The 23,535-nt window shown below is 37.2% G+C and overlaps 1 protein-coding gene across 1 annotated transcript in view; it reads left to right on the forward strand.

The window, feature by feature from the left end:
* Positions 1-23,535, forward strand: part of CDC40 (cell division cycle 40) — a 37,354-nt gene that overhangs the window by 9,674 nt on the left and 4,145 nt on the right. Inside the window, exons 3-13 of the mRNA XM_061366814.1 lie at positions 1,077-1,206; positions 9,773-9,856; positions 10,747-10,886; positions 11,444-11,540; positions 13,200-13,339; positions 14,939-15,013; positions 15,664-15,709; positions 17,096-17,197; positions 18,463-18,578; positions 18,661-18,794; positions 23,310-23,386. Coding sequence (XP_061222798.1) covers positions 1,077-1,206; positions 9,773-9,856; positions 10,747-10,886; positions 11,444-11,540; positions 13,200-13,339; positions 14,939-15,013; positions 15,664-15,709; positions 17,096-17,197; positions 18,463-18,578; positions 18,661-18,794; positions 23,310-23,386 — 1,141 coding nt within the window. The remainder of the gene's footprint in view (positions 1-1,076; positions 1,207-9,772; positions 9,857-10,746; positions 10,887-11,443; positions 11,541-13,199; positions 13,340-14,938; positions 15,014-15,663; positions 15,710-17,095; positions 17,198-18,462; positions 18,579-18,660; positions 18,795-23,309; positions 23,387-23,535) is intronic.

Genomic DNA, 23,535 nt, shown 5'->3' on the forward strand with positions numbered 1-23,535 from the left:
AAGCTATGCTGAATGTGTATAGTGAAAAATCATTTTAGGCTGAATTTGGACTGCCTGGTACCATGTGAGCCACTCTCTATTTTGTTATAATTGACATACTATCTGAAAGATAAAAATAGCTGTTCATGCATTTAGCTGATTTCAGTATTTCTTTGTACAGCTTGTCTTCTGTTAGACTAGGTGTTAGTATTTTAGGTAGACAAAGGCTGCATCAGTGTGACATTTCTATATTAGTTATACTTTATGCTTACAAAACCTTTTGTGGAATCACATAAATTGGTCTTTTCATAGCAAGCTTGCTTTTTGCAACATACCCATGAAGTGAGTGAGCAAAAATACTGCTTTAAACTTACTACAGTGCTACCTTGTATAAGTGTTTTTAGTTAGGGAAGCCTAATATGGGGTAGTCTCAGGTGTCTGCAAATATGGCAACAGTCATAGGGTTACAATTACATTTATTTTTGTATTAGTCTCAGTGTATTGCATTTGTTTGTATTCACTGGTGGGAGTTTATTTGTTTTTCCCCTAACTGTGGTATGGTCAGGAACACCGTCAATTGTTGTCTTGCAAGAAGAAAAACAAGACAGGGTTTCATATGTGAATTTTCTGAAATAACACAAGTTCCCAGTTGCTTTTTAAGTGCAGTTGGCAGTGTAATTTCTGCGTTAAGTACACAAGTTTAGTAGGTTTTGCTGTCTCTCCCTTAAGAGGAACATTATGCAGTTATTTTGTCATCTGAATGGTTGTACTGATCACATACTGAATGGCGGCACTTTGTGTCAAGTAGTTGATATTGATTTGTCTGCTGTACCAGTAATACAGGGTAGAGAGTTCAATCACAAAATGAGCTGTACAGAGCAACTGTGCAAGCACTTACTGTGTAAAATAAAGGACTTAGAAGATTATTCAGTAGTTCTGAAGAAATATAAAGTTGAAGTGATTTTGTTACAATTTTTGAAAGACAAGTTGGGTGCTGGGATTTTTTTCCCCTGTGTTTTTTTTTCTTGAAAAATTATATGCACATAAATAAGAAACCGGTAATTCTGATATACTTTCTTTAAACATCTTTGATGTAGTTTGGACCAGAAAACCCATTTAGGACTCAACAGATGGCTGCACCCAGAAATATGCTTTCTGGATATGCAGAACCAGCTCACATCAATGATTTCATGTTTGAACAACAAAGAAGAACCTTTGCAACCTATGGTAAGTCCTTAAGAGGTAGAATTCACCTCCACCCGTACTGTGCCCATGTTGGACTGTCTATAGAAGAGTTTAATAGAACTGAAAGTTTTGTAAATTGCTTTTTAAGAGACTTCCTAGAATGGAGAAAGGTCTTGGAGAATCCATATGGCTGGATATCATAGTATTTATTTGGGAAATGTAATTTTGTAATTGCCTTTTGAAACTGTAATCTGGTTTATGACCTCCTACAAAGCCTCTCTTCATTAATCTTTCCATTAGTTGCATCAGTGGAGAAAATGAATCAAAATTTCACACTTTTTTTATGACAGATTCTTTCACGTGATCCTAACTAAAGGTAGCTTTCTCAAAACTAAAAGGAAGCCTTACTGAGTTGTTAGTTTCTTCAGAGTGGTTGCCTCTAGATACAAGTTGAATGAACAGGAATTGAAAAAAGTGGGAATATATCACTAAAATATTCTTAGCAAAGACAGACCCAAAGTACTCCAGGTTGGTGGTCATTTTAGTAGCTGCTTTCTCATCTTGAAGAATCTTTACACTTGTAAATAGTTGCATTTGAAAAATAATATGTCTGAGTTTTGGGGAGGCTTGAGTTTCAAATAGACTTCTTACGGATTGTGAGAAAAAAATGTTGGGGTTTTTTTAAATAGAAAAATGTGGAAAGACTGTGGATTGTAAGCATTATTTTGGACTCATTTGAAAGAACAAACCTGTCATATATTTACATAAAACAGTGGTTAATTTTTATTCTGTGTTTCATTGTAAGCTTTCATTTCAATTTTAAACTTGGCTGCAAGGGCTTGTCTTGCAGTTATGCATCTTTGGTTTCAGATGAAGTATCACTTTATGTACTTCAAATTCAGTCTGTTCGGCAAGTAATGATACTTCCTGTGTAACCTTAAGGTGTTGCAACACTCAGCTTTTTGCACGACAGACTTGATCCTGTCTTTATTTGTATTTACATTCAAAATACTATTACCTGCAAACTGTCATGGCTCAAAATTACCTCTCACAAGTCTCCTTAAATTCATTAGGGCTTTATGCATGCATGGATTCACTTACTGCATTCTGTGATGGTCAAGACTGGAATTTTATTGGTTACATCTGTAGGAGCCATGTATTACAGTGAAACCTGGAAGCAAAAAATACCTAAAATCAGACACTATAACATCCTCAGTTTCTCTTTGTATTTGTGTTTTATTAGAGGTTTTCTTTTAAATGTTAAAAATTGAAATATATTTAAGACAGTTTGGTTTGGGGGAGATTTGTTTCCTTGGGTTTTGGTTGGTTTTTTTTTTTTTTTTTTTTCAGTTTTAGCTAATACTTACTTTTCATGGAGTTGTTAGGATGTGGCAAATAAGAAATAGGTATCTAGTTCCATAGCATAACTTTAACTTACTAGACTGCAATTTGATGTTAGAACTTGATAAATAATGCAAATAGGATCCCTAATCAGGGTCTGAATTGACAGATGAGATTTTTTTTTTTCCTGTGAAATAAAATGTTGCATTGTATGGGTTGTGCGTTTTGTGTGTGTATGTGTAAAACAGATACAGGAAAAAAAGGATCTGCGTGCATGTACTGTTTGGGGTTTGGATTTTTTTGTTTGTAAAATTTAGTTTGGAGAAAGATAGAGGTAGTAAATCTGCCCAAAGCCCCTGTTGTTGATTTATGTCACCAGTGTGCAGCATTGAAAGCTGCCTTACAAGAGAGTATAAAAAATACATTTTTAAGACTAATAACATTGGCAACTGAGCAACTATAGTATTCAGCTTTATGGGCATGTTCAAGAGATAATGATCTGGGTACAGTGATAATGGAGCTATGAAAAGGCTGAGATATAGGCAATTTAAACTGCAAGAACAAGCACTGGAAAGTTGAAGTTCAAGCTAGAAGATGCAGTAAATGAGCACGATATCCTGGCTCACTGAAAGGACTGAGGTCCTTTCAACCCTTTATCCTGTTAGACACACGGGCAGCAGTTGGTACCTAGTGAGGAGCAGAAGAAAGACGCAAGAAAATAGTGATACATCTGAATACTTTTTTTCGATGTGTAGTCTCTCAACTAAGGGCACTGTCTCTATATTTATGAATTTTCAGTGGTCAATCTTCTTTCCTCTGTCGCAGCTTTTCCGTATCTATGGCTGTGCTTTCTTTCTCTTAATCTCTGCTAGTTTCACTATATTGTTCCTGACGTGAACAGCAAAGCTGATGTAATCTCACCGTGAATTTCTGTGCCTCAATAAAGTGAGAGGCTTTTTTCCCTTGAGCTTCTAAGAATTCTTAATATGGCTTTTTTTTTTTATCTGTACTACTTTGAGTAGCTTTGTAAAAGCTACTTGCTCCTTTTTTCCAGATAATTTATTGATATGTTGAACAGCATGCGCCTGAGCATGTGTCTGCCAGAAACTTTCTTGTGCTGGGGAAACTGTTCATTTATTCTTGACAGTGTCTTAATAACTTTTAATAACTTGAAGACCTGTGGAGTTCTTAAAGACTCTTTGAGACATTCTGTAATCAGTCTAACTTGGTTTTGTAAAGGCATCGAACGTCAACCAAGCTTTGCTCATTCATGTTTGTCACCTCAGAAATATTCTGGGAGCTTTGTCATTGTAATTTACCTCTGTGGAGAGCTGTGTTGTCTGCTCTGCTGTGATATGTAATGCTCATCCAAGTGCCTTATTGGATGCTCCTTATTTCCTTCATTATAGTTTCTACTGCTTGAAACTTCTAACCATACAAACGTCTGTCTGGTTGACCTCTGGTTCCCCCAATCTCCTCTGAAACATCTTTTGAAAGTTGGCATTGTATTTGACACGTTCCATTTCTATCGTATTGAGGTGATACAGCATGAGCATTTCTGCACTGTGTTTCTGCGTTAGATCTCTTGGATAACTACCATCTGCTCCCAGTGTTTCGTTACCACTTATTTGACTCTTTAGTCTCCTGACATTTCACTTTGAGATGGATATTTTGTCACATTACCCATAAAGAGAGGTTCTGGCACAGGAGCCTACCACATTCCTTCACAATGAACATGTATTTTAAAAAACCTCGCTGATGCTCTTTTCATTCCTGTATCTGTTGGCCTACATGCTTTCTGCCCCTGAAGTTTTTGACAAAGGGCAAATGTTAGGCTTTATACCTTATTGTGATTTTTCTCCTCCTTTTTGAGGGGCAAAGGGGGTTTGCCTTCCTGTGGTGTTTACTTTGTCTGCTAGAGTTTGGTTCTTTGTATCTTTCACATCTGGATGCAACTTCAGCTCTTTGAAGAATAGTTTCTTATTTCTAATAGTTTCTCTTTACATACTGTTCAGCTGTGGCCACTTCCTTCTGCTTTCTTTAAAGTCTTCTTTAATAGCTGGCAGACATTAGTTCTTTTTCTCCTACATGGTGTCTTTGAAGTGTCCCTGCATTTGGAAAAAGGCTTTTACCCTTTGCTCACTTTCTGTTCCTTTTTAAAATCTTCTTTATTTAATATAGCCCGTCTGTTCTGAGATTGAGATCATTGTAGCGAATGTTTTTATGGCTTGCTTTTGTTCCTCAGCAGTGTTAATTTATGAATTTATAGTGCACTGTGGTTGTTGTTAAAATGTGTATACTTAGAAAAAAAGATGTTTTAAAATCAAGTTTCCTGTGCTGCTCAGTTGGCCCTTTTTTTTTTTTTTTCCTCCTATGCGAGCCTTTAATGTGACTGCTTCATGGTACAAGTACAGTGTGTAAAAAAGCTGTTTCTGTCACATCTTGGTGTGAGATTTGCAGTCTGTTACAAGGAGTTGACTAAACCATGTCATTATTACTGTGCTTCTCTCCCTAGCACCTGTTTAATCTCTGTTACCGTTTCATAGTTATTGTACCTTCTGTCTGAATGCTCAGAAAGGGAGTCCTAGCAACTGTACTCACCACTACTTAAAACTGGAATTTCAATCCAAAGGGTCCTTTAATGCCTGTTAACTTGTTATCTGAATTGTCTTTAAGCTTTCTGTAGCATATAGTATGTTTTTCCCTTCTGGTATGACCATCTTATTTTTGTATTCTTTTTACCTGGTAAAGAATGTAATACTGACATAATTGAATAGAATACATTAGTTTACAAATTTAAAACAAGATACTCCAATTTTGCTATGGTTTATTTTTAGCCTCTGCCATTTCGTATGCATGTTCGGGTTTTCCATTTCCCTGCCCTCATTTGAAATGGGATTTTGTGCTTACTGCTATCCTTGTTATCTGAGGTTTTAGGTTTCTGTGCTGCCTTTTGCTTAAGGATATGGCTTTTTTTAAGATCCTGGAGGGATTCAAAAGATGTGTAGATGTGGCGCTCAGAGACATGGGTTAGTGGTGAGCTGGGCAGTGCTGGGTTAACAGTTGGACCCCATGATCTTCAAGGTCTTTTCTAACATAACTTATTGCATGATTCTAAATGTTGTAGTTTTTTTTCACAAGTGTAATAGTTGAGATTTTATTGATACCACCCTAAAACTTCTGTGCTACAAATCTAAACTATTCCTCATATTCCCTTTAGCAGCCCTGTCAAGCCATGGGTCATTGTTGTCTCTAATGTTTTGCAAGTTGAAACTACCTTTGGTTCCATCAGGTTTTTGCCATTTGTCCTTTATCTCTCTTTAGACTGACAAGCATGTTTCCTCAGTCTTTTCTAGGCCTTCCCTTCCCTCCAGTATTCTATCATTCTTGTTACTCTTAATTTTTTTCTGAATTTTTATTTTGACTGCATTGCTTAAACCCTGACATGCGAGTCTAGATTAGGCCTTCCCAGTGCTGTTCCATGTTTTATGTCGTTTTTCCTTTGCAATAAATCTCAGATTTCTTTTTTTATTATTACTTACTTGTTTATTTTTCTTATTGGTGTCAGGATACACTTATTAAGTGTATCTACCAGTACCCTGGCAGCCTGTGTTTTTCCTCTTGAACCTAACCAGTTTCTTGCTTGCTTGCTTTCGGTATTTATCATTCATCGTATCTTTGCTGAAGGTGTTTCAGACTTGTCTTTGTTGTCAGCTGCAGCTTTTACAGGTATGGGATCCTTTTCTGATGGCATAATCCATAACAAATACTGAATACTATAGTTGGGCAGGCCATTTTAGTGTAAAATCCTTTCCTAATTTGATGGAAAGCCTTCAGTAATTACTCTGTGAGAGTCTGACTTTTTTAAATTAGTAACCAGTTTTGCACCTGCAGTCATAGGTAATCTACCCTATTTTAACTCCATTCATATAAGGCATGAAATTATATGATTTCAACTACTAAAGAGAAAGCTTTATCTCTAGAAAAACAAAAATTTCACTTCACAGGCCATGATGATGTAAATGGTCAAAAGCCAATATTATAGTCCTTGGAGCATGACTAAAAAGACTAGGACGCCCCAGAAGATAAGCCCTTATTTATTCTTCTGTGTCTGTACCCTCAGAAGAAGCCATCTCTTTTCTTGACAATTCCTTTCTGAGTGGTTTTTTTTGAGATTATTTTTTACATGCTGCACACAAACTGTTTATGAATATGGCAGGAAAATAATTTAATGGCTCTTTCAGCATCAGCACTCATTGTAGAAGTGGACTGCTTTGTTCACAGGGCATTTAGTAGTTTAAAATCTCTCCTTCCCAAGGTATTGAAGTCCTTTTTAAAGAAACAGTCTGCTGCCCATGAATCTCAAAGCTCGTTATAACCAAGTTACTGAATACTCATAACAGGAGTACTTCATCAGTAAGACTGATATTTTAAGAGCTTAAAAAGACTGACTTTGGAAATAACACAATTTTTTTTTCATCTTCTCATGTTACATAAAACACCTACAGTCACTATTACCTCTTACAATTGCAGGCACTTTATTCTCTGATTACTTTGATTCCATGGAGAGGCCAGTGCAGTCAGAATGGTTTAGTCCAACTGCATTTTTCCACATACCTGAGCTATCTTGGATCTCTCTATGCTGCATTGCGCAGTACAGTGTAAACATAATTCTAATTATCTGTCTTTCTGGAATGTACCAAAGTCTGATAATTTAACCAACCATTTTCAGGTGCACTGAAATTATGGATGTAGGTGGAATTGTACCTTTCCTTGCTAAAACATGGCATGAAATATCTACCTCCTAAATAACACTGGAGGAGATGTAGAAGTCAGGGCACATTATATGGTGTACCAGCTGAGGAGGATAAAAGAAAGCTGTCTTTTGCAGCTGCGTTTAGGAGTCCCAGCCAGAAAGAAAAGATTCTCTTTCACATATCCACTAGAAAGTAGAAATTGTTCAGAGCTTTGCTGTGAGAATGATGCTGGACCAAATTCAACCCAGCTATAAGAAGTCTCCACTTCCATGGGAAGCTCTGCTTGGCCCAGGGTCTCTATTCATTAGAATACTGTCCCTCTTTTACAAGTACTGACCAAATAGAGTCCCAGAGACTGTGTCAATACAGTTGGAGGACAAGTAATCCACTGTATTGATTTTGACATAAAGCCAAAGAAATATCTCTCTGCTCTTAACAGAATCATTATAGCTTGGAAGAGAACTCACTGAAATAGGGGCTTAGTTAAAGCAGGCAGTCTAATTAGCAAAAGCGTAATTGCAGTGTCTTCTCCGTTTGCTTATCCTTGGAAGTGAGTTGTAGTAATAGTCTAGAATAACTGAATGATCCTTTTTTGTTGTTGTTTGGTATAGGTATAGTGGGAATTTATATTTCATAAGAGGGCGTTGGTATGCATTTCTATCTTTGTATCATATTCATGGAGCATCTGGGCGTATGTTGTTCTGGAGCTGGGTCTTACCAGGTTTGAAGCTCCAGAACTGGTCTACAAATTGCTCCACCTGTATGGGAACACTTGGTATGTTCTTGGAATAACTCTTCTGCTAATTTTCATTATATTTTTTTCCCCCAGCGTCTGAAAAGAAATTATGAGGGCCCTCTTCTAGGACAGTAGTCTTTGAGTAATGTGGAGGGGGGGGGAGATGACCTCTTTGGGCTGTTGTAATGATATTGATAGGTTCTCAACTTGTGTGTATCCAAGTGCTTTTATGGGCTGTTGGTTTCTGGGGTGGACTGGGCAATGTCCCACTGTTCATGATTGTCTCTGAATCGTCAGAAATATAAGTATTAGATCATATGCTGTAGCATTTCTTTGATTTCTGTGTATGTGATTACTTTTACCAGTGATTAATATATTCATTGCTGTCTTTCCACCTCTGCCCCTTCCTGATTCAGAGAGATTCTCATTGAGTCCTCAAGGGACATTTTGTCACTTGAATAACGTTTAATAAATTGGTGATATGTCCACTAGGGTGCAGTCTTTCCAAAAAAAAAAAAAGCCATGGTGGTCAGTAGCTAACTGTTCAGTGCACCTGTTCCTTGGGAACCAGATGAATTTATTCATCTGTCTTATTCTTGTAAGATCCTGCTATCCGCTCTAGAAATGGAGAAAAACTGTGAGATACGCATATTAAAATGAGAACCTCAGTATAAAAATATCCTGAGTATCTATGAAATGATGGTACATTTTATAAATTATTTAAAGAGTGAATTCAGCAGGGTTTTCATGTTGATGGTTGTTTTTTTTTTTGATTGGTTGGTTGGTTTAGGATTTTTATGAGACTCAGTAGCTGTAATCAGGAAATGATAATAAATACTTGATTAAAAATACTTGATTTTCTTAAAAATTAAATGCAATTGCTGCTGCTTCTGATACCATCCATGTTAGTTAAAGCAAGTTGAAGGAACAAGCTTTCCCAACTCTGGCAGGAAGAGGATGAAGTAATTTCAGCTGGGGGAGACAGAATATGCACAAAGCCCTAGAAAACTTAATTTCTTTCATTTTTCCCCTGTGTCCTCTTCCTTCCAGCTGCTGCCATCCCCAGGCTTGACAGACACAAGTAGCATTCTCTTTGACCCAGCAGAGGTATTGGGCAGAGCAGGAGGCTGCAGGGCTAGAGGTTACTGCTGAGGCCGAACAGCTCTGGGCGTGCACCAGCAATGGGTTGGTTTCAGTGTGACTGACTGGCTTTGAAAACCAAGGAACAGGGCACTGAACTAAAGCAGCATCTGTTTAAAGTCACGTCTCAACATAAGATTTTGAGCTGGTCTCTTCCTTATGCCACGTTACTACAAGAAGAGGCTGCTACGGCATTTTAAAAAACTAGTAAAGTTTGTATTACAGCAAACTGGTCTGAATTCAGTGTTGACCTCGGTCGTAGCAGGACATTGGGCCAGGGGCCTCCAGGGAACCCTTCCCACTAGAAATATTCGGTGATCTTGCTTCCTGTGACAACCCTCCCTTTGTGTCTTATGTTAACTGTTGCCTATTATATTTATTTGCTTCTCTCTTATACAAATGGAAGCATTCTGGCAGCAGCGCATACTTAGGGCTTTGTGATAATACTTTGTGTTAATCTTAATACTCAGGCTGAGTAAAAAGTGGATGGGATTTGAAAGTATCAACCCTTCCTCATCTCTAACTCCTTGAGAGTCAACAAGAAAAAAATCTGAGGGGCAGGGTCAAAGTATTAAAGGTTGTACAAAATTAAAAAGCTTGAAATAACAGTATTTTATCTCTCTTCTTGTTCTAGGTTATGCATTAGATCCCTCCATAGATAACCCTGAAGTTGCTACTAAATATATTGGTTCTGTAGAAGAAGCTGAGAAAAATCAAGGTAATTAGTTCCGAATCTCATATAATGACTTGCAGCTGATTACTGTTTCAATTTATTTTTTTTTACTGAGAAATGGAAGTGGTATTAGCAGAGGAAGGAATTATGGGAGACTTATGCATATCCAAAGGTGCAATAAAAAAAAGATGTGTTGTAATGTCAAAAGGGAAGAGAGATATGGGAGTGCTTTGCTTTCTTGAAGGAGCAGATATTTCAGGCTGTCATGTCAAATCTCAAATTAGTATTTGCAGTTGGAACCTGGCATGTGCCATTGCATAAATAGAACTGATCTGTATATTTGAAACAGTTTTTTGGTCTTCTTATGTTCTGTCTTAGCTAATACTGTCATATGTCTTTATTAGGATACCTGTATGCAGCTAATCATCTTAACTGTGCTACTCAGCAAACTGATTGCTGTATACAACCTCTAGCACCCCTGCTGGAAACTGCATGTTATCTCTACTTAGCAGAGTTAAGCTGTTGGGTTATTTGGAAAAGAAAAGCCATTTGAAGGCTGCTAAATGGTAAAGGGATGAGGGGGATCAGAAGCCAATTGCTGGGACTCTACTTTCAAACACTGCCCTATTTCAAGTATGAAAATTGATGTCTGCAGACTCAGTGTTAAAAAATGCATGGGTACATGGATGGTTGCATTGTCTAACAAACCATAAAAAGCAGTTTAAGTGGTTCCTCTGTTATTGTCCAGTTGGCAGTGTTCATAGTTAGAAAAGTTAGCAATGCTTTCGCCAGTTTTAGGCAAATGCTTTTTCCATTCTGATGTGCATATTGGAAAGAGTGGTGGTGGTGGCTTTTTCTTTTAAACTGATTATGGTGTGACTTGTGATGTTGTATTCTGTGTTAGCAGCCAGCCAATGTATTATTTCCTTCTTCAGGTTTAACAGTGTTTGAAACAGGACAAAGAAAAATTGAAAAAAGGAAGAAATTCAAGGAGAATGATGCATCCAACATTGATGGTTTTCTGGGACCATGGGCAAAGTATGTTGATGAAAAAGAAGTAGCCAAACCATCAGAAGTAAGTACTATTTTAACACAATAGCTACAGATTGTTAGTACATTGCAGTGGTTTACCCATCCTATGCTTTAGGATGATATACATCTCAAGTTATATATCCAAATAAGCTAATCCAAATATTTTGTATTATATTATTTGCAAGACTGGTTGGAAATAAAGGGCATTGTATGTGTGCATTGTGTGTAGAGTGATTGAAAGAGGTTTATATATACAGAAGCAGCTTGAAAAGAACTGAAAGTTAAACTTGTTTAAAAACCCAGCCAAACAAAAGAACCCCCCAGTAACATACACACACCCACACACACACAACCCTCCAACACACATCCGTGTTCAGACAGTGATGCTTAGCTGTAGTATATGAATAAAAAGATAATATTCTTTTCAAACTATTCTGGTTTTGAGAAAGGTATTCTCTTTACTGATGTTTAGAAATATTTCTAGTATCATTTAGCAAACAAATGTATTCTTAAATAGTAAATAAACAGCAGTACAACTCTGGATTTTGTGATGTGATTCTGGACACTGAATTTTTTAAAAATCATGGTTTATTTTTCCAGGAAGAACAGAAAGAGTTGGATGAAATAACAGCTAAGAGGCAGAAGAGAGGAAAAATAGAAGATGATAAACCTGGAGAGGAGAAGACTATATTACATGGTAGTGCCATCTTCCTGTCTGTTCTCCTCATCTTGTTCACAGTGTTTTCTTGCCTGCTGTGTTAATTAGCAACGAAGGCAGACAGCCTCAGCATTTTTGCTGAGACACCTTCGTGTCTCTTGTGTTGGAGATAACAGCACTCACAGGTGTAAGTGTAAAGGACAGGGAAAGAGATAAACTTGGACTAATTCCACTTCATACTGTGAAAAGCAGTCTAGAAATGTCATCTTTCAGGGCACTGATTTTATTTATTTACTTTTAATGTTACTAGACGTGCACATCCCTTTGCTGTTTTACAGAGCAAGCATTTTAAAGTTATGAGTTTGGCTTAGTTTCAGCTTCAGAATTACTGCAGTTCTGAATGCCAGTATTTTCATCAGCAGGTTGTACTTTGGGTTATGGCTTACAAACAATTTAGAAAATTGCTTGGACTTCATAGTTCCTCAGTTTTTAATGTAAATGTTCTTGCTATACTATAAATAATTGTGTGTCAAATAATTATCCTATGGAAGCCTATAGCATCGGTATTTATAGTGGTACCTTCAAATAAAATGGTGTAGTAAGTAAACTTAGTGATTTTGGGGAAACTGTTACTTCAACTCTGTGCATGTAAAACAGTCCAGCCTTATATTGCTTGGCATAGATAGGTGGTAAACACAATATCTCTTTGTTTACCACTTTCTACAGGCAGGCTCACATACACAAGTTGGAGTATCCTTTCTTACATGCATTGAAGAAGTGGCTGGCATTAGTACTTCATTCTTTAGTAGCAGATCATGACAATTTTTATTGAATTGTGATCATCTTAACAAACCTAAAATTTTAGCCACTGAGCTCCTGTAGAATAATTATTTTTTTTAATCCAGCTTTTTAATGGCCTTTACCTGAAGTTTCGCAGTGAAAGACCCTCTAAGATAAACTTTAGTCTTCTCAAAAACAAATATTGCAGAAATATGTAAGCATTGATACTGTGCAGGAGGTCACTTGTACAACTGAAACTGCCATAACAATATTCCAGAAAGGGAGAAATTAAATCAGTGCAGAGCTTAATGTCATGGCTGTCCAGCACGTCTACTCTCAAGTACCCATTTCCGAGCATAGTGCATCCTTGCATGTCTTGATTGTCTAATCACTTCTTCAATCTAGTTAAAGAGCAGCTGTTGGCTACTGCTGACCAATATTGATTCACACTGGCCAAATGTATCCTTTTTTTTACTCTGATTAGTCATTCTGTTGACATGACTGACACGGCACAGAGCTGGCTGGAATGTGAGTTGCAAGCAAATGCCAGGGTTGGAGTTGCACGTTTGAATCCATGTAGAGTTAGTGTAAGCAGCCCTTGTGTTGGGCACTTTTTTGCTGTTTGATGAAGAGTCACGTGTGTGTGGGGAGAGACTGTCTTCATGTCCAGATTATCAGATTCCAAGCAGACTTTGCTGAAATGATTTAATTTGAGCTTAACTGATGCCAAATAAGATTCTCCATCTGTGTCCTCTGGAGTGAATTTTTCTTCTCCTACCTCCTTTCCCTCCCACTTCACAGCAGATCCGCTATGTTCAGAAAAACCTTAATTTTGAGTGGCTGTTGAGCCTTTCGAAGACTATAACCTTTTACAGTACAGGGTCTTGGATTCTCAGAGTTCTGTGTTTACCTTTTCAGTTAAGGAAATGTATGACTACCAGGGGAGATCATACCTTCATGTCCCTCAAGATGTTGGAGTTAATCTCCGTTCTACAATGCCACCTGAAAAGTGCTATCTTCCAAAGAAACAAATCCACGTGTGGTCTGGACATACAAAGGTAGGAAGTCATGTTTGTGAGTGTGAATCATAAAAAACACGCTTCACTTTGTGTCTGAAGCTCGTAACTTTTGTAAAACTGAAGTGTCAGTAAAAGGAAGGGATATTTTTGTCTTTACTATGTTATGCATGTAATTGGTTGCACTACATACTCAGACAAGGTGTTTGCTTAAATGCAGTTATTTACTTGCATACACCTTTTCATTAGCATAGTGGCTTCCTGATCTCCCTTAAAGGGACAAGTATTATTCAGTGACTTCTGTGGGATGTGGAATTACTTCCTAAACTACCACATGAATAAGAGTAAGACTAATTCTAGAGATCCCTAAAGATGCCTTTTTTTGTTTTGGTTGGGGTTTTTTTTTAATATAGTTAAAGTCATTAAGGGCCATTTCATATCAAACTTATCAAAAGTTATAATGGTTTTGTGCTTATGGTGCATCAGCAAGTTTCCCAAATACTATTACCCAAAAAGCTACTACTTTTGAAAGGTGTGCCTGGTTGAGACTTTTCTTTGATACGATTTAACATCTACAGTTTCTTCTTGTGCAAGAGCCCATAAGTATGTACATATTTTGGTATTAAAGGAGCCTTCCACGGTTCAGGTTTGTAAAGTTTATACTGGATTTGCTGCTGCTTCTGTCTCTAATTTTCAGTGTTGCTTGAAGGAATATGCTATCTGGCAACGGGCAGCACCTTAATGATATTGGAAAGATGGAAAAAAGAAAGAAGGACACAGGGAACACTTTCAGTTTTTACCCCTTTTTACTTGAGTCACAGCTTTAAACTTTTTTTTTTTTAAATGATTGCTGCATCATAAAGCTTGTAGCTGCAACTATCAGTGTTTGCCAGAATAACATTTCCTCCACAAAGCTCTAGTTACGCCTCTGCCTATTATCCTATTAAAGCAGACTGGTGCATAAAACAGCTTTTTCCTGAGATGAATGACATTACTGATGTGAGAAGCAGATGAAAGATGGGCTGACAACCCTAGAAAACTGGACAATATAAGGAGACAATGACAGGGAGGATAAAGCACCCAACTCCAAACAGGGGTGGGAGGAACTGGGTAGAATATGAATAGAGTAATTGACATGAAATGGAAAGAAGGACATGAAACAATGAGTTGTTCTTTGGGTTTTCTCTGGAAGGAGTATCTGAAATAGGTAAGTGGGAATCTGCTGTGCTCAGGGAATCTGAGTTCATTGGGTACAAGCCATTGGTAGTATGTGTAAGAAATGGAGCTCCCCAGAAACTTTTTGTGGAAAAATTCCTCACCTGCCCCACCTGAAAAGGCTTGTTATACAGAAACAGTCACCCTAAACCCACAGGTTGGATTTCTTTGCTGTGTCACACACAGTAGGAGTGTGAGTGTTGTAAAAGGGTATATGTACGCAGCTGTTGAAATGAATCAACTTGTCAATAACAATTGTTCAAAATGCATTGCTGTTTCCAAAATGGAACGTGGGCAGGTTATTTCTTTTCAAGGTACAGTATCTGTGTATTTTATGAGGGTAAGCTTTTTCCTTAGAAAAGAGGGAAGGTGAACAGAGGAAACATCTAGATGCCCCACTTACTGCTAAATTATGTCTATTTACAGGGTGTCAGTGCAGTTAGATTGTTCCCTCTCTCTGGGCATATACTGTTGTCTTGCTCTATGGATTGCAAAATTAAGGTAAGTTATTTTACTGGTAATATATATTTTTTTATATATACAATACTATCACAGAATACAGACAGTGCATTTAGTGCTTCTACCAAATATCTTTCATTTGTGTTATTTTTGGTTTTCTGACTTGATTTTTCAAGTGCAAATTTGTTTGAGCAAAGATGGAAAAGTGTACAAGACTGTTGGTGTTAGAACAGTGTTAATCATTTAGTAATAGCATTTAGAAGGTTGCAGGTTCCTCAGGTTATTGCCTTTGTTGTTATAATAATTTGTTTTCTATGGAGCCTAGTTTTACAGCTGGCAAAAGGTTTCTCTTTATTGAAGCATTTGTGGTCTTGAACTGTTCTCATTTTAGGCCATCATGCATCATATTAGAAAGCTGGTGATATTTTTTGGTTTTATTTCTACTAGTAAAACCTTAGAGCTTTGAAGTTGGAATATGGTATGGGGGTTTTAGTTAGTTTAAGGGTGCTTTGCTAACAAGAAGGTGACAGAGCGTTTGTGTGAATTTCTGGGTGGTGATAGTTGTGATTAATCAGTAGGTGTCATATGTTTGAAATTAATTTCTTAATTACATGTCGCCATGTATGTTTGCACAATATCATTATTGTTTAACAACTGACATCTTCTCTCCCCATCCCTTTTATTTTTCCAAGCTGTGGGAAGTATATGGAGATCGAAGATGTCTACGAACATTTATTGGTAATAGTCTTTTCTTAACTGATTTTTTTTCATTTAAAACAACTTCATGGAAGGCTATGATTTAGGTTTGCGTATTAATTTATCACAGAGAGGACTTGTAGGCATCCAGCATGTAGTATTCAGTATGATCTTGGCAATAAGAATTGAAAAAGGTGCAAGTTTTTAATGAGCCTTTGTCATTATTCCATATAATTTAATGTTCATGTAGAACATCTTATGACCCTCAAACCAAAACATTAGTGTGCTGCAGTCATCAGCACTTTATGCAAAACTCCTTTTCAAAGGCAAAATCTTGAAATTGAATTGCCCCAACTTCATGTTGAGAACAGCAGCTCTCTGTATTTATGCAGTGAGGGCGTCTCATGGTCTGATGATCCCATCTCAAATAGGTCATTTCTTCTGTGCAGAAAGCATGGGAATTTATTTTTTTTTAGGTTCAGGTGCTGTCTTTGTTCATGTAACCAGTGCTTTTTAAAGCAGATATCCTAGAGAGACAGAAATACAAACTTCTTAGCAGCCTTGAATACAGAACAAAAGCAACTGATTCCCCTTTTGAAATGGGAACATTTCTAGAACACTGAGTGAATATATGTTGAGTAATAACAAAGAAGTCTTTTTTTCACCTAATGTTTCTGATGACAGCAGCGTGATGAAAATGATGGCTCAAAAAAGGTTATCTCTCAATAGACTACTCTTCCTGAACAGTTTGACTGCTTTTCTCAAAAGGTCCTTATTATAAACCAGATTAACCTGCTATTTTGCTGTATTTAAGTTACTGTGCCAATATTGTAACTAAAGAGGTCTCCTACAAGTCTAATGCAGTGGTCACATGAAACAATTGGCGTTGAGGGATAACAAGGTTAACACCAGATGAAAGCACTATTAATTTTCTGATCTGATATTTCCCATATTTTGTACTTGTTTTCTAATTATAAATGTTCCTCTTTTAAATGTATCTTCTTTAGTGTTTCTTTCCTGTTTTTCGTTATATGTTGACAATTATTACAGTGTTTCAAATTCCTCTTGCAGCTCTTAACTGTGACTCGAACAATCTTAGAAGCCAAAGATTGATTGTAAATCAATTTATGAATGATTCATAGTGCTTGGTTCTGTGCAGTGCTGTTGTTTCTATCTCCAGTGCTTTAGAGGTGTGAGGATTTGGGGGGGTTTATTTTCATTATTCTTTAGGAGTTACTCTTTCTTTTACTTGGGTTTTTTTTTTTTCTTTACTAGTGCTCATGAATAACTTCACTGAGTGATTTTCTTGTTTTCTCCGAATTGTTAAAGACTGGAGTATTTAACATGCGTAACATTTTTAAAGAAACAAAAACATTAATTCTAGGCATGAATAGATAGTTTATCAATGCATTTTTTTCTGCCTTGTAGGACATAGCAAAGCTGTTAGAGACATCTGTTTTAATAATGCTGGCACTCGGTTTCTTAGTGCTGCTTATGACCGCTACCTTAAACTCTGGGACACTGAAACAGGTAGGCTTACAAACTGTTGTTTGGCACTATGTTTAATTAATAGTAAATATACTGATATATTGTCAGTCATGTTGTTTCCAGTTGTCCTTAATGTCATCTTGTAGTTCAGTGTTCAGGCTTGTATTACAGGATGAATAGTCTTTTCTTTTTTTTTTTCCTCTAAACGTTTTGTTATGTGTAATGGTGCAGTTGACACTACCTATATAGCTGTATTTCATATACCTTTTGTATTTGAGAAGTCTGATAGTTATTTGTAGTGCTAGAACAGTTTTCAACAGAAAGACAAAGTTTTACCAGATCAATTAACTTTATACCTTTTTATACCTGTAGATATAAACATGCTAGTTAGTAATAAAATCATACTTTAATATGCTTAATTTAAAAGAATTCTTTCACTTGGTCTTTTGGTTAACCTGAACTTGAAGAGCACTCCAAATAAGATAAACTGCTGGTATAGGGAGGTGGAGGGTAGGCCTGATGCTCTCACAGAACTGTCTGGGAGATGCTCTGTAGCATTCTGCTCCAGCAGTTTCTTAAGCTAAAAAGATACAGGATAGGTTTTTGTCAGTATTCTTTTTAACCCTAAGTCTGTTCCTAAGACAGGAAACTTCCATGTTTAAAAGGAACATTAGCTTTCTTGGTTAGCAGTGCTGCTAGTCTTACACAGGAGACAGGAAGGTGTAAGTTAGATTCTCCAGTCTGAACTCAGTCATTTAGACACCTGAAAAAAGAGGCTCCTGCAAGTTACAGATAACATGTAATTAGGGTATTTATGGCTGAGACTATGAGAGGAGGAGGTCAGTGGTTTGTTTTGCAGTTGGATTACTGTTACCCTTTTCTAAGTTTAGGATTGAGGAATTCTTCCCCAATTTTTGTCTCTTGTTGAGAAGACCACTGATGGTAAGGAGGGTGATGCTTTGCAAAGACTGGTCAGCTTGTGATGTCCTGACTGGTCCTAATAGTTTTGATGTGTCCTGATGACATACAGGGTACTGTGCAGTTATATTTTTAGAAAGCTGTAGTAAATGTAGGGGACAGTTTATATGTGTATGTGGTTGTGCAGGTTGCATTAATACAAACATGTAAAAGAAGGTCTAATCAAAGAGCAGGGTAAATTCTACTCTCTAATCTTCTCCAAGGCTATGAAACAAGTATTTTATGATGTTAGTAAAAGTAAAATAAATGGTTTTCATCAATATCTGCAAAAACTAATCAGCCCATAGAACTTCCACCCTAATGCACTGTGAATGGTTCTTCTGTTGCAGGGCAGTGTATTTCAAGATTCACAAACAGGAAGGTTCCTTATTGTGTCAAGTTCAATCCTGATGAAGATAAACAAAATCTCTTTGTTGCAGGAATGTCAGATAAGAAAATTGTGCAGGTATGTCTGTGTACTATCTCTTACTCTAAAATTTGATATTTAGTAAAAAATAAAGGTCTTATTCTGACTCTTTTATTTGTAGTGGGATATTCGAAGTGGTGAGATTGTGCAGGAATATGATAGGCATTTGGGAGCTGTCAACACCATTGTGTTTGTGGATGAAAATAGAAGGTTTGTGAGTACATCTGATGACAAGAGTTTAAGAGTCTGGGAATGGTAAGTTTAAGTTTTTAAATTTTAACTTAAAGTGTATTATGAGCAAACTGAGACAAGAGTTTATTTTTAAAAGAGCGCATAGCACGTGGAACACTGGAGTGTACCCAGTTCTAGCTAGTTGAGGAAGAGCTGGCTTAATGCTTGAGATGCTTCCCAGATTTCCTCCTCCCCCAAAGAAAGCATAAGACATCCTGTCATCCTGAAGCACATTGCACTTTAATAGTGATCTCTGTTCTCTCTCCTTTCCTTGAGTATTAGGTCTTAAATTAACCTGCAGTCTTACGTTTGTGTATGTGTGTCAGTTTTGAATGCTTTGAACTTGGATATGCATAGTATCATATAATACTTAGCCCATCTATTAAATGAGTAGTTTAGCATTAATATTATTATTAATATAATAATCATAACCCCTTTGTATTAATTAATGTTGATACAGGACATCTTGCATGTGTTTTCTGCTAAATACATTAATCAAAGTAGCTTAATTTCAGGGGGGTTGGCAACCATTGATACTCATAGTGTGAATAAAATAGACGACAGAGAAGGGAGAGTCTGTCAAAGAAAAACTCATAAAACCTATAATTTTAAATGACTTCCAATTCTTAATATACCTGAGGAGGAAGCAGATCTCTCCAAACTGAAATGTTTTTCACAAGTTTTTAGGTACTAAGATTATCAGACTTGTAAGATTCCTCTAGGATTTCACATTTCTCTCTGAAATAATTCCATATCTTTAGGTATCAGTTTCTTTTGCTGCTCACACATGCAAAGCTGTTATGCAATACGGACACTAGATTGACAGCTCTGTGGCAAACCTAGACAAAAGAGACAAAAAAATCTGTGACATTTGAATGTTACCCAAGCAGCCAGCAAAAACCCTCAGCATGTCTGTGATCAGCTGCTATCATTGCCAGTACCAGCAGTGGTAATGACCAAAGTCTGGGAACCCAGGCTTAGGCTAGACATGTAATGTTGTCACCATATGTCACTCCAAGAGAGCCTCTGTTCTATACTTCATAATTAGACCCATACATTTACTGAGCTCTTTAAAGAAAAATCTTTGCAGTAGCATATCTTCTGAGGAATGCCTCCTCTCTAGTGAGTGGGAGGATGATCTCACTTGCACAAATCTCTTATTTCCTTGAGATTGGATTGCCCTTGTTTTGTGAGCTTTGTGTTGATGGCTGAAATAAATAGTGAAGTGGGTGGATTTAGTCACTCTGTGGGGAAGAGCAGGAAAGGCAAAAAGGTTCTGGCATGGGAATATCACAACCTGATTGTCCCAGTATCAGAAGGTTTTTCCCTCTGAAGAAAAAATACATACTGAACTTGTTGTATGCTTCCTTGTTCAGATAACAGGGAAATCAACTGTTGGCAATATGGCATAAAACAGTCATTGGTTGTTTTTTTCTTGTTTTAGAAAAAGCAAATGTAATGCTTTCTCCGTAAGCGTGACTTCAAAAACTTTTTCTACAACCTACCATGATATATGTATTATCATAAATAGTATATATTTCACTAATTTTAAGATCCAAGGTTTTATAATGCTTTAAAGCTAAGTTAATATATTCACTACACACTATACACTTCCACTTCTGTGGAAAATTATTTCTCAAATCATTTTTTCCTAAGTTGGTAAGGAAAATAATTTGCAACTTAGGGTGATTTGGTTACTAAAACATACTTTTTTGTATGTTTGTTCATATGTTTTCCAGCACAATATTTCTTTAGTATCTTACAGAAACAAAGCAGAAGTTAATATGATGTGAGTATGGCTTTAAAAGCCAGTAATTAAAGCTGGTCTAATTGCTTACTTTCAATGGTCTAGAGGAATTTTGTAGTATGTTTTGTAAGCTCCTTGACTTGGCCAGAGCTAGTAATGGGGTGCCGTGTCAGCCTTCATCACAGTGAGGAACTTCTCTGCTGAGAATTCAAACCTCCTTTCCCCAAGAGTTCATCCTATGCATAGATCTCAGTTGCAGCTGGTTGGTTGCTGAACATTCAGACTGCGAGTATAGCACAGACTCTTGCAGATTAAATGGTTTCTTTAGGAATCTTAACGGGAGTACTTTTAAACTTACCTGCTTTCCTATTTCCTGTGATTGTATTGTTACAGCAGGGATATTAAACTTGGCATGGGTATCATATGCAGTGTTCTTTTGGAAAAGCAAGATATTAGTTTGTCTTTGCTTCATGTGCATCTGATCCTATTTGGAAAAGCAGTGAAATGATGTGGGCAATTCACCTTGGAGACTTTTATTTCCTTTCACCTTCAAGTGAACTAGCAAAGCAAGAACTATACTGTGGTAGCTTAGTTATTATCCTAACAGGTTGAGGCTTATCTCTGTAAAGCTATACCCATCAGCAGGCCTTTTCTCCACCATTCTCAGTAAAGAGACTGTACCCTTTGAGAGAGTTCTTCATGATGTGTAGATCCTAAAATTGGGTTTGGTTGGGTTTGGGGTTTTGGTTTGGTTTGGTCACACACACACACAAATACTTCTTTCTTTAAAAGGATTTTTTGCTCTGCTGGTTAGGGAAGAAGTTGTATTAGAACCCCAGAGTATCACATTTCTAAATCTTATCTAGCAGGTATTACTTTTGATATTTAAAACTTTTCAGCCTTTGAAATGCTGTGAAGTGGGAACCTGAAGATCTTTAAGTATTTGAACAAGCTGTATATCACATGAGTTTCGAGGTCAGGAAGCCATGACAGCATCTTTCTTGATGATTTTTTTGGTTTAGCTTTTTCTTGAGGCAGCAGGCTGATACTACTTATTTAGAAATTAGACTGGGAAAAAAACGTGAAATGTAAGTGTATTTCTTTATTCTAATAACTTAATGCAGTGTATCTTGCAGCTGTCCTAAGTGTGTCTGGTATGCTTCAACATGAAGCAGACTTGTCGTGAATAAATCCTGTAGATGAGCCTGCGTGCCCTCATCTGCAAAGGAATAGAAGGCAGGACAACCTGTGCTGCATTTAAATTTCTTGTAGCAATACAACTTGGCATTGGAGATGCATCTTCTGTGATGAGGCTTTTTTTTAATGAGGCCTAAAGTGGGGTTGCTTTTACCTTGGCATTGAGGACTCCAGATGACCAGTGGGCTTGAGGGAGTGTTGGGTAGTGGGAGCTGATCAGGATCTGTCCTTACCGCAGTGATGACTTTGTGTTGTGCTGCAGGTGGGGTTTGAAGCTGTTTTGAGTGTTGATGCAAAAGGGTAGGGTGGGGTGCAGTTTCTGTTGGTCAGCCTTAGAGATTACGTGGACTTTGTTACTCCTTTACAGTTTTACTGTCCACCAGTAGTCTTAGGCCTGCCTGTTTGGAAGCCAGTTATCCTTGCGTATGTTCATATCTACAGATTGTGTTAAGTGGATTGACCTTCTTATTCTGGGGGGTAAATGATTTTACCATCTAACTCACAGGAACATTTGTGTTGTTTCCTGACAACAGAGCAGCTTCTCACCCTGTTGCCCGTGTGCATGTTGCTTAACACAAGGTGACAGGAAATCACTTACTCTATAATAAAACAGAACTGTAATTGCCTTGCTAATGTCAACCATATTGCCATCCAGCAAGGCTCGGTCAGCTAGTACAGAACAGCCACCCACGCTCTGCTCCAATAGTGTCCCAGCAGCTCTTCTATTTGTGTCAATTAAACAATGAAGTCATAAACCAGTCATAAACCCTTTGTATTAATTAATGTTGCTACAGAACGTTTTAAATGCTTTATGCTAAATACATTAATAAAATCTATTTTCTGCTGGAGAATTATTTTGCTTAATGAAAAACACATGTGCATGCCTTCCCTCCTTACCAGTCTTCTAGTGTGTAGGGTATGAGGAATACTGTGAGTATGCATGACCGTTAGTAATTCAATTTATATAGTCAAAACCAAATTACATTTCTGTTGAGTAAGGATTAGACTGTACTTCTTTTTTCCTTAAGTCTTGTATAGGACAGTGTATGTTCTTAATGTGCATTGGCATAGTCCTGTATGCTGTTGAGACCAGGGAGTTCACGGTTCAGGTTTGTGAACATTCAGAATTGGTTAGCAATCTTTTTTGGGAGATCAGGATGAAAAGGGCATTTGCAGGGACTGACAATTAAAAGATATAAGACATTCCAGAAAATAAGACATTCCAGTAAAATACCTGCATTTATCAGTCTATTCTTGTTATCTGTATAAGAATTTTGTAAGAGCTGCAGTTAAACTGGAGGCAATAGAGTATCTTTGTGTTGCAGTTTTACTCTTTAACAATTGGAATTATGATTGCTTTGCACTTGGGGTTATTTGATGGAGGTAAATTCACTCTCTAAAGTTTATCCTGTAGGTGGCTTTGCAACTGGAGCTGTCTAGGTGGGCATTCCTAATATTTTTGAGCTTTTACACATTCATCCTTTGGACACCATGATGCACTCTGCATGGCTCAGTGGCTGAGTAAATCAGCTGACTGGAGGCAGCCCCTTGGAATATCTCCATGTCTTCATAAAACATACTTCTTCCTTTTCCAGGGACATTCCTGTAGACTTCAAATATATTGCTGAGCCAAGTATGCATTCAATGCCAGCTGTGACTTTGTCTCCAAATGGTAAGTTAAAACTTTACTGCCTTCTTAGGCATCGTTTACATAGACATGTCTTACTGATTATATCTCCATGATGTTGCTGTGTTGTGTCCCCCTCTCACCCCACATGACCCATTCTGAACCAGTGTGTGCATTTATTCCAAAATTGGACT

Source organism: Neopsephotus bourkii, unplaced genomic scaffold, assembly GCF_033783945.1.
Source record: "Neopsephotus bourkii isolate Nb327-2 ecotype Australia unplaced genomic scaffold, CSIRO-AGI_Nbou_v1 NB_1358, whole genome shotgun sequence".
NCBI classification, from domain to species: domain Eukaryota; kingdom Metazoa; phylum Chordata; class Aves; order Psittaciformes; family Psittacidae; genus Neopsephotus; species Neopsephotus bourkii.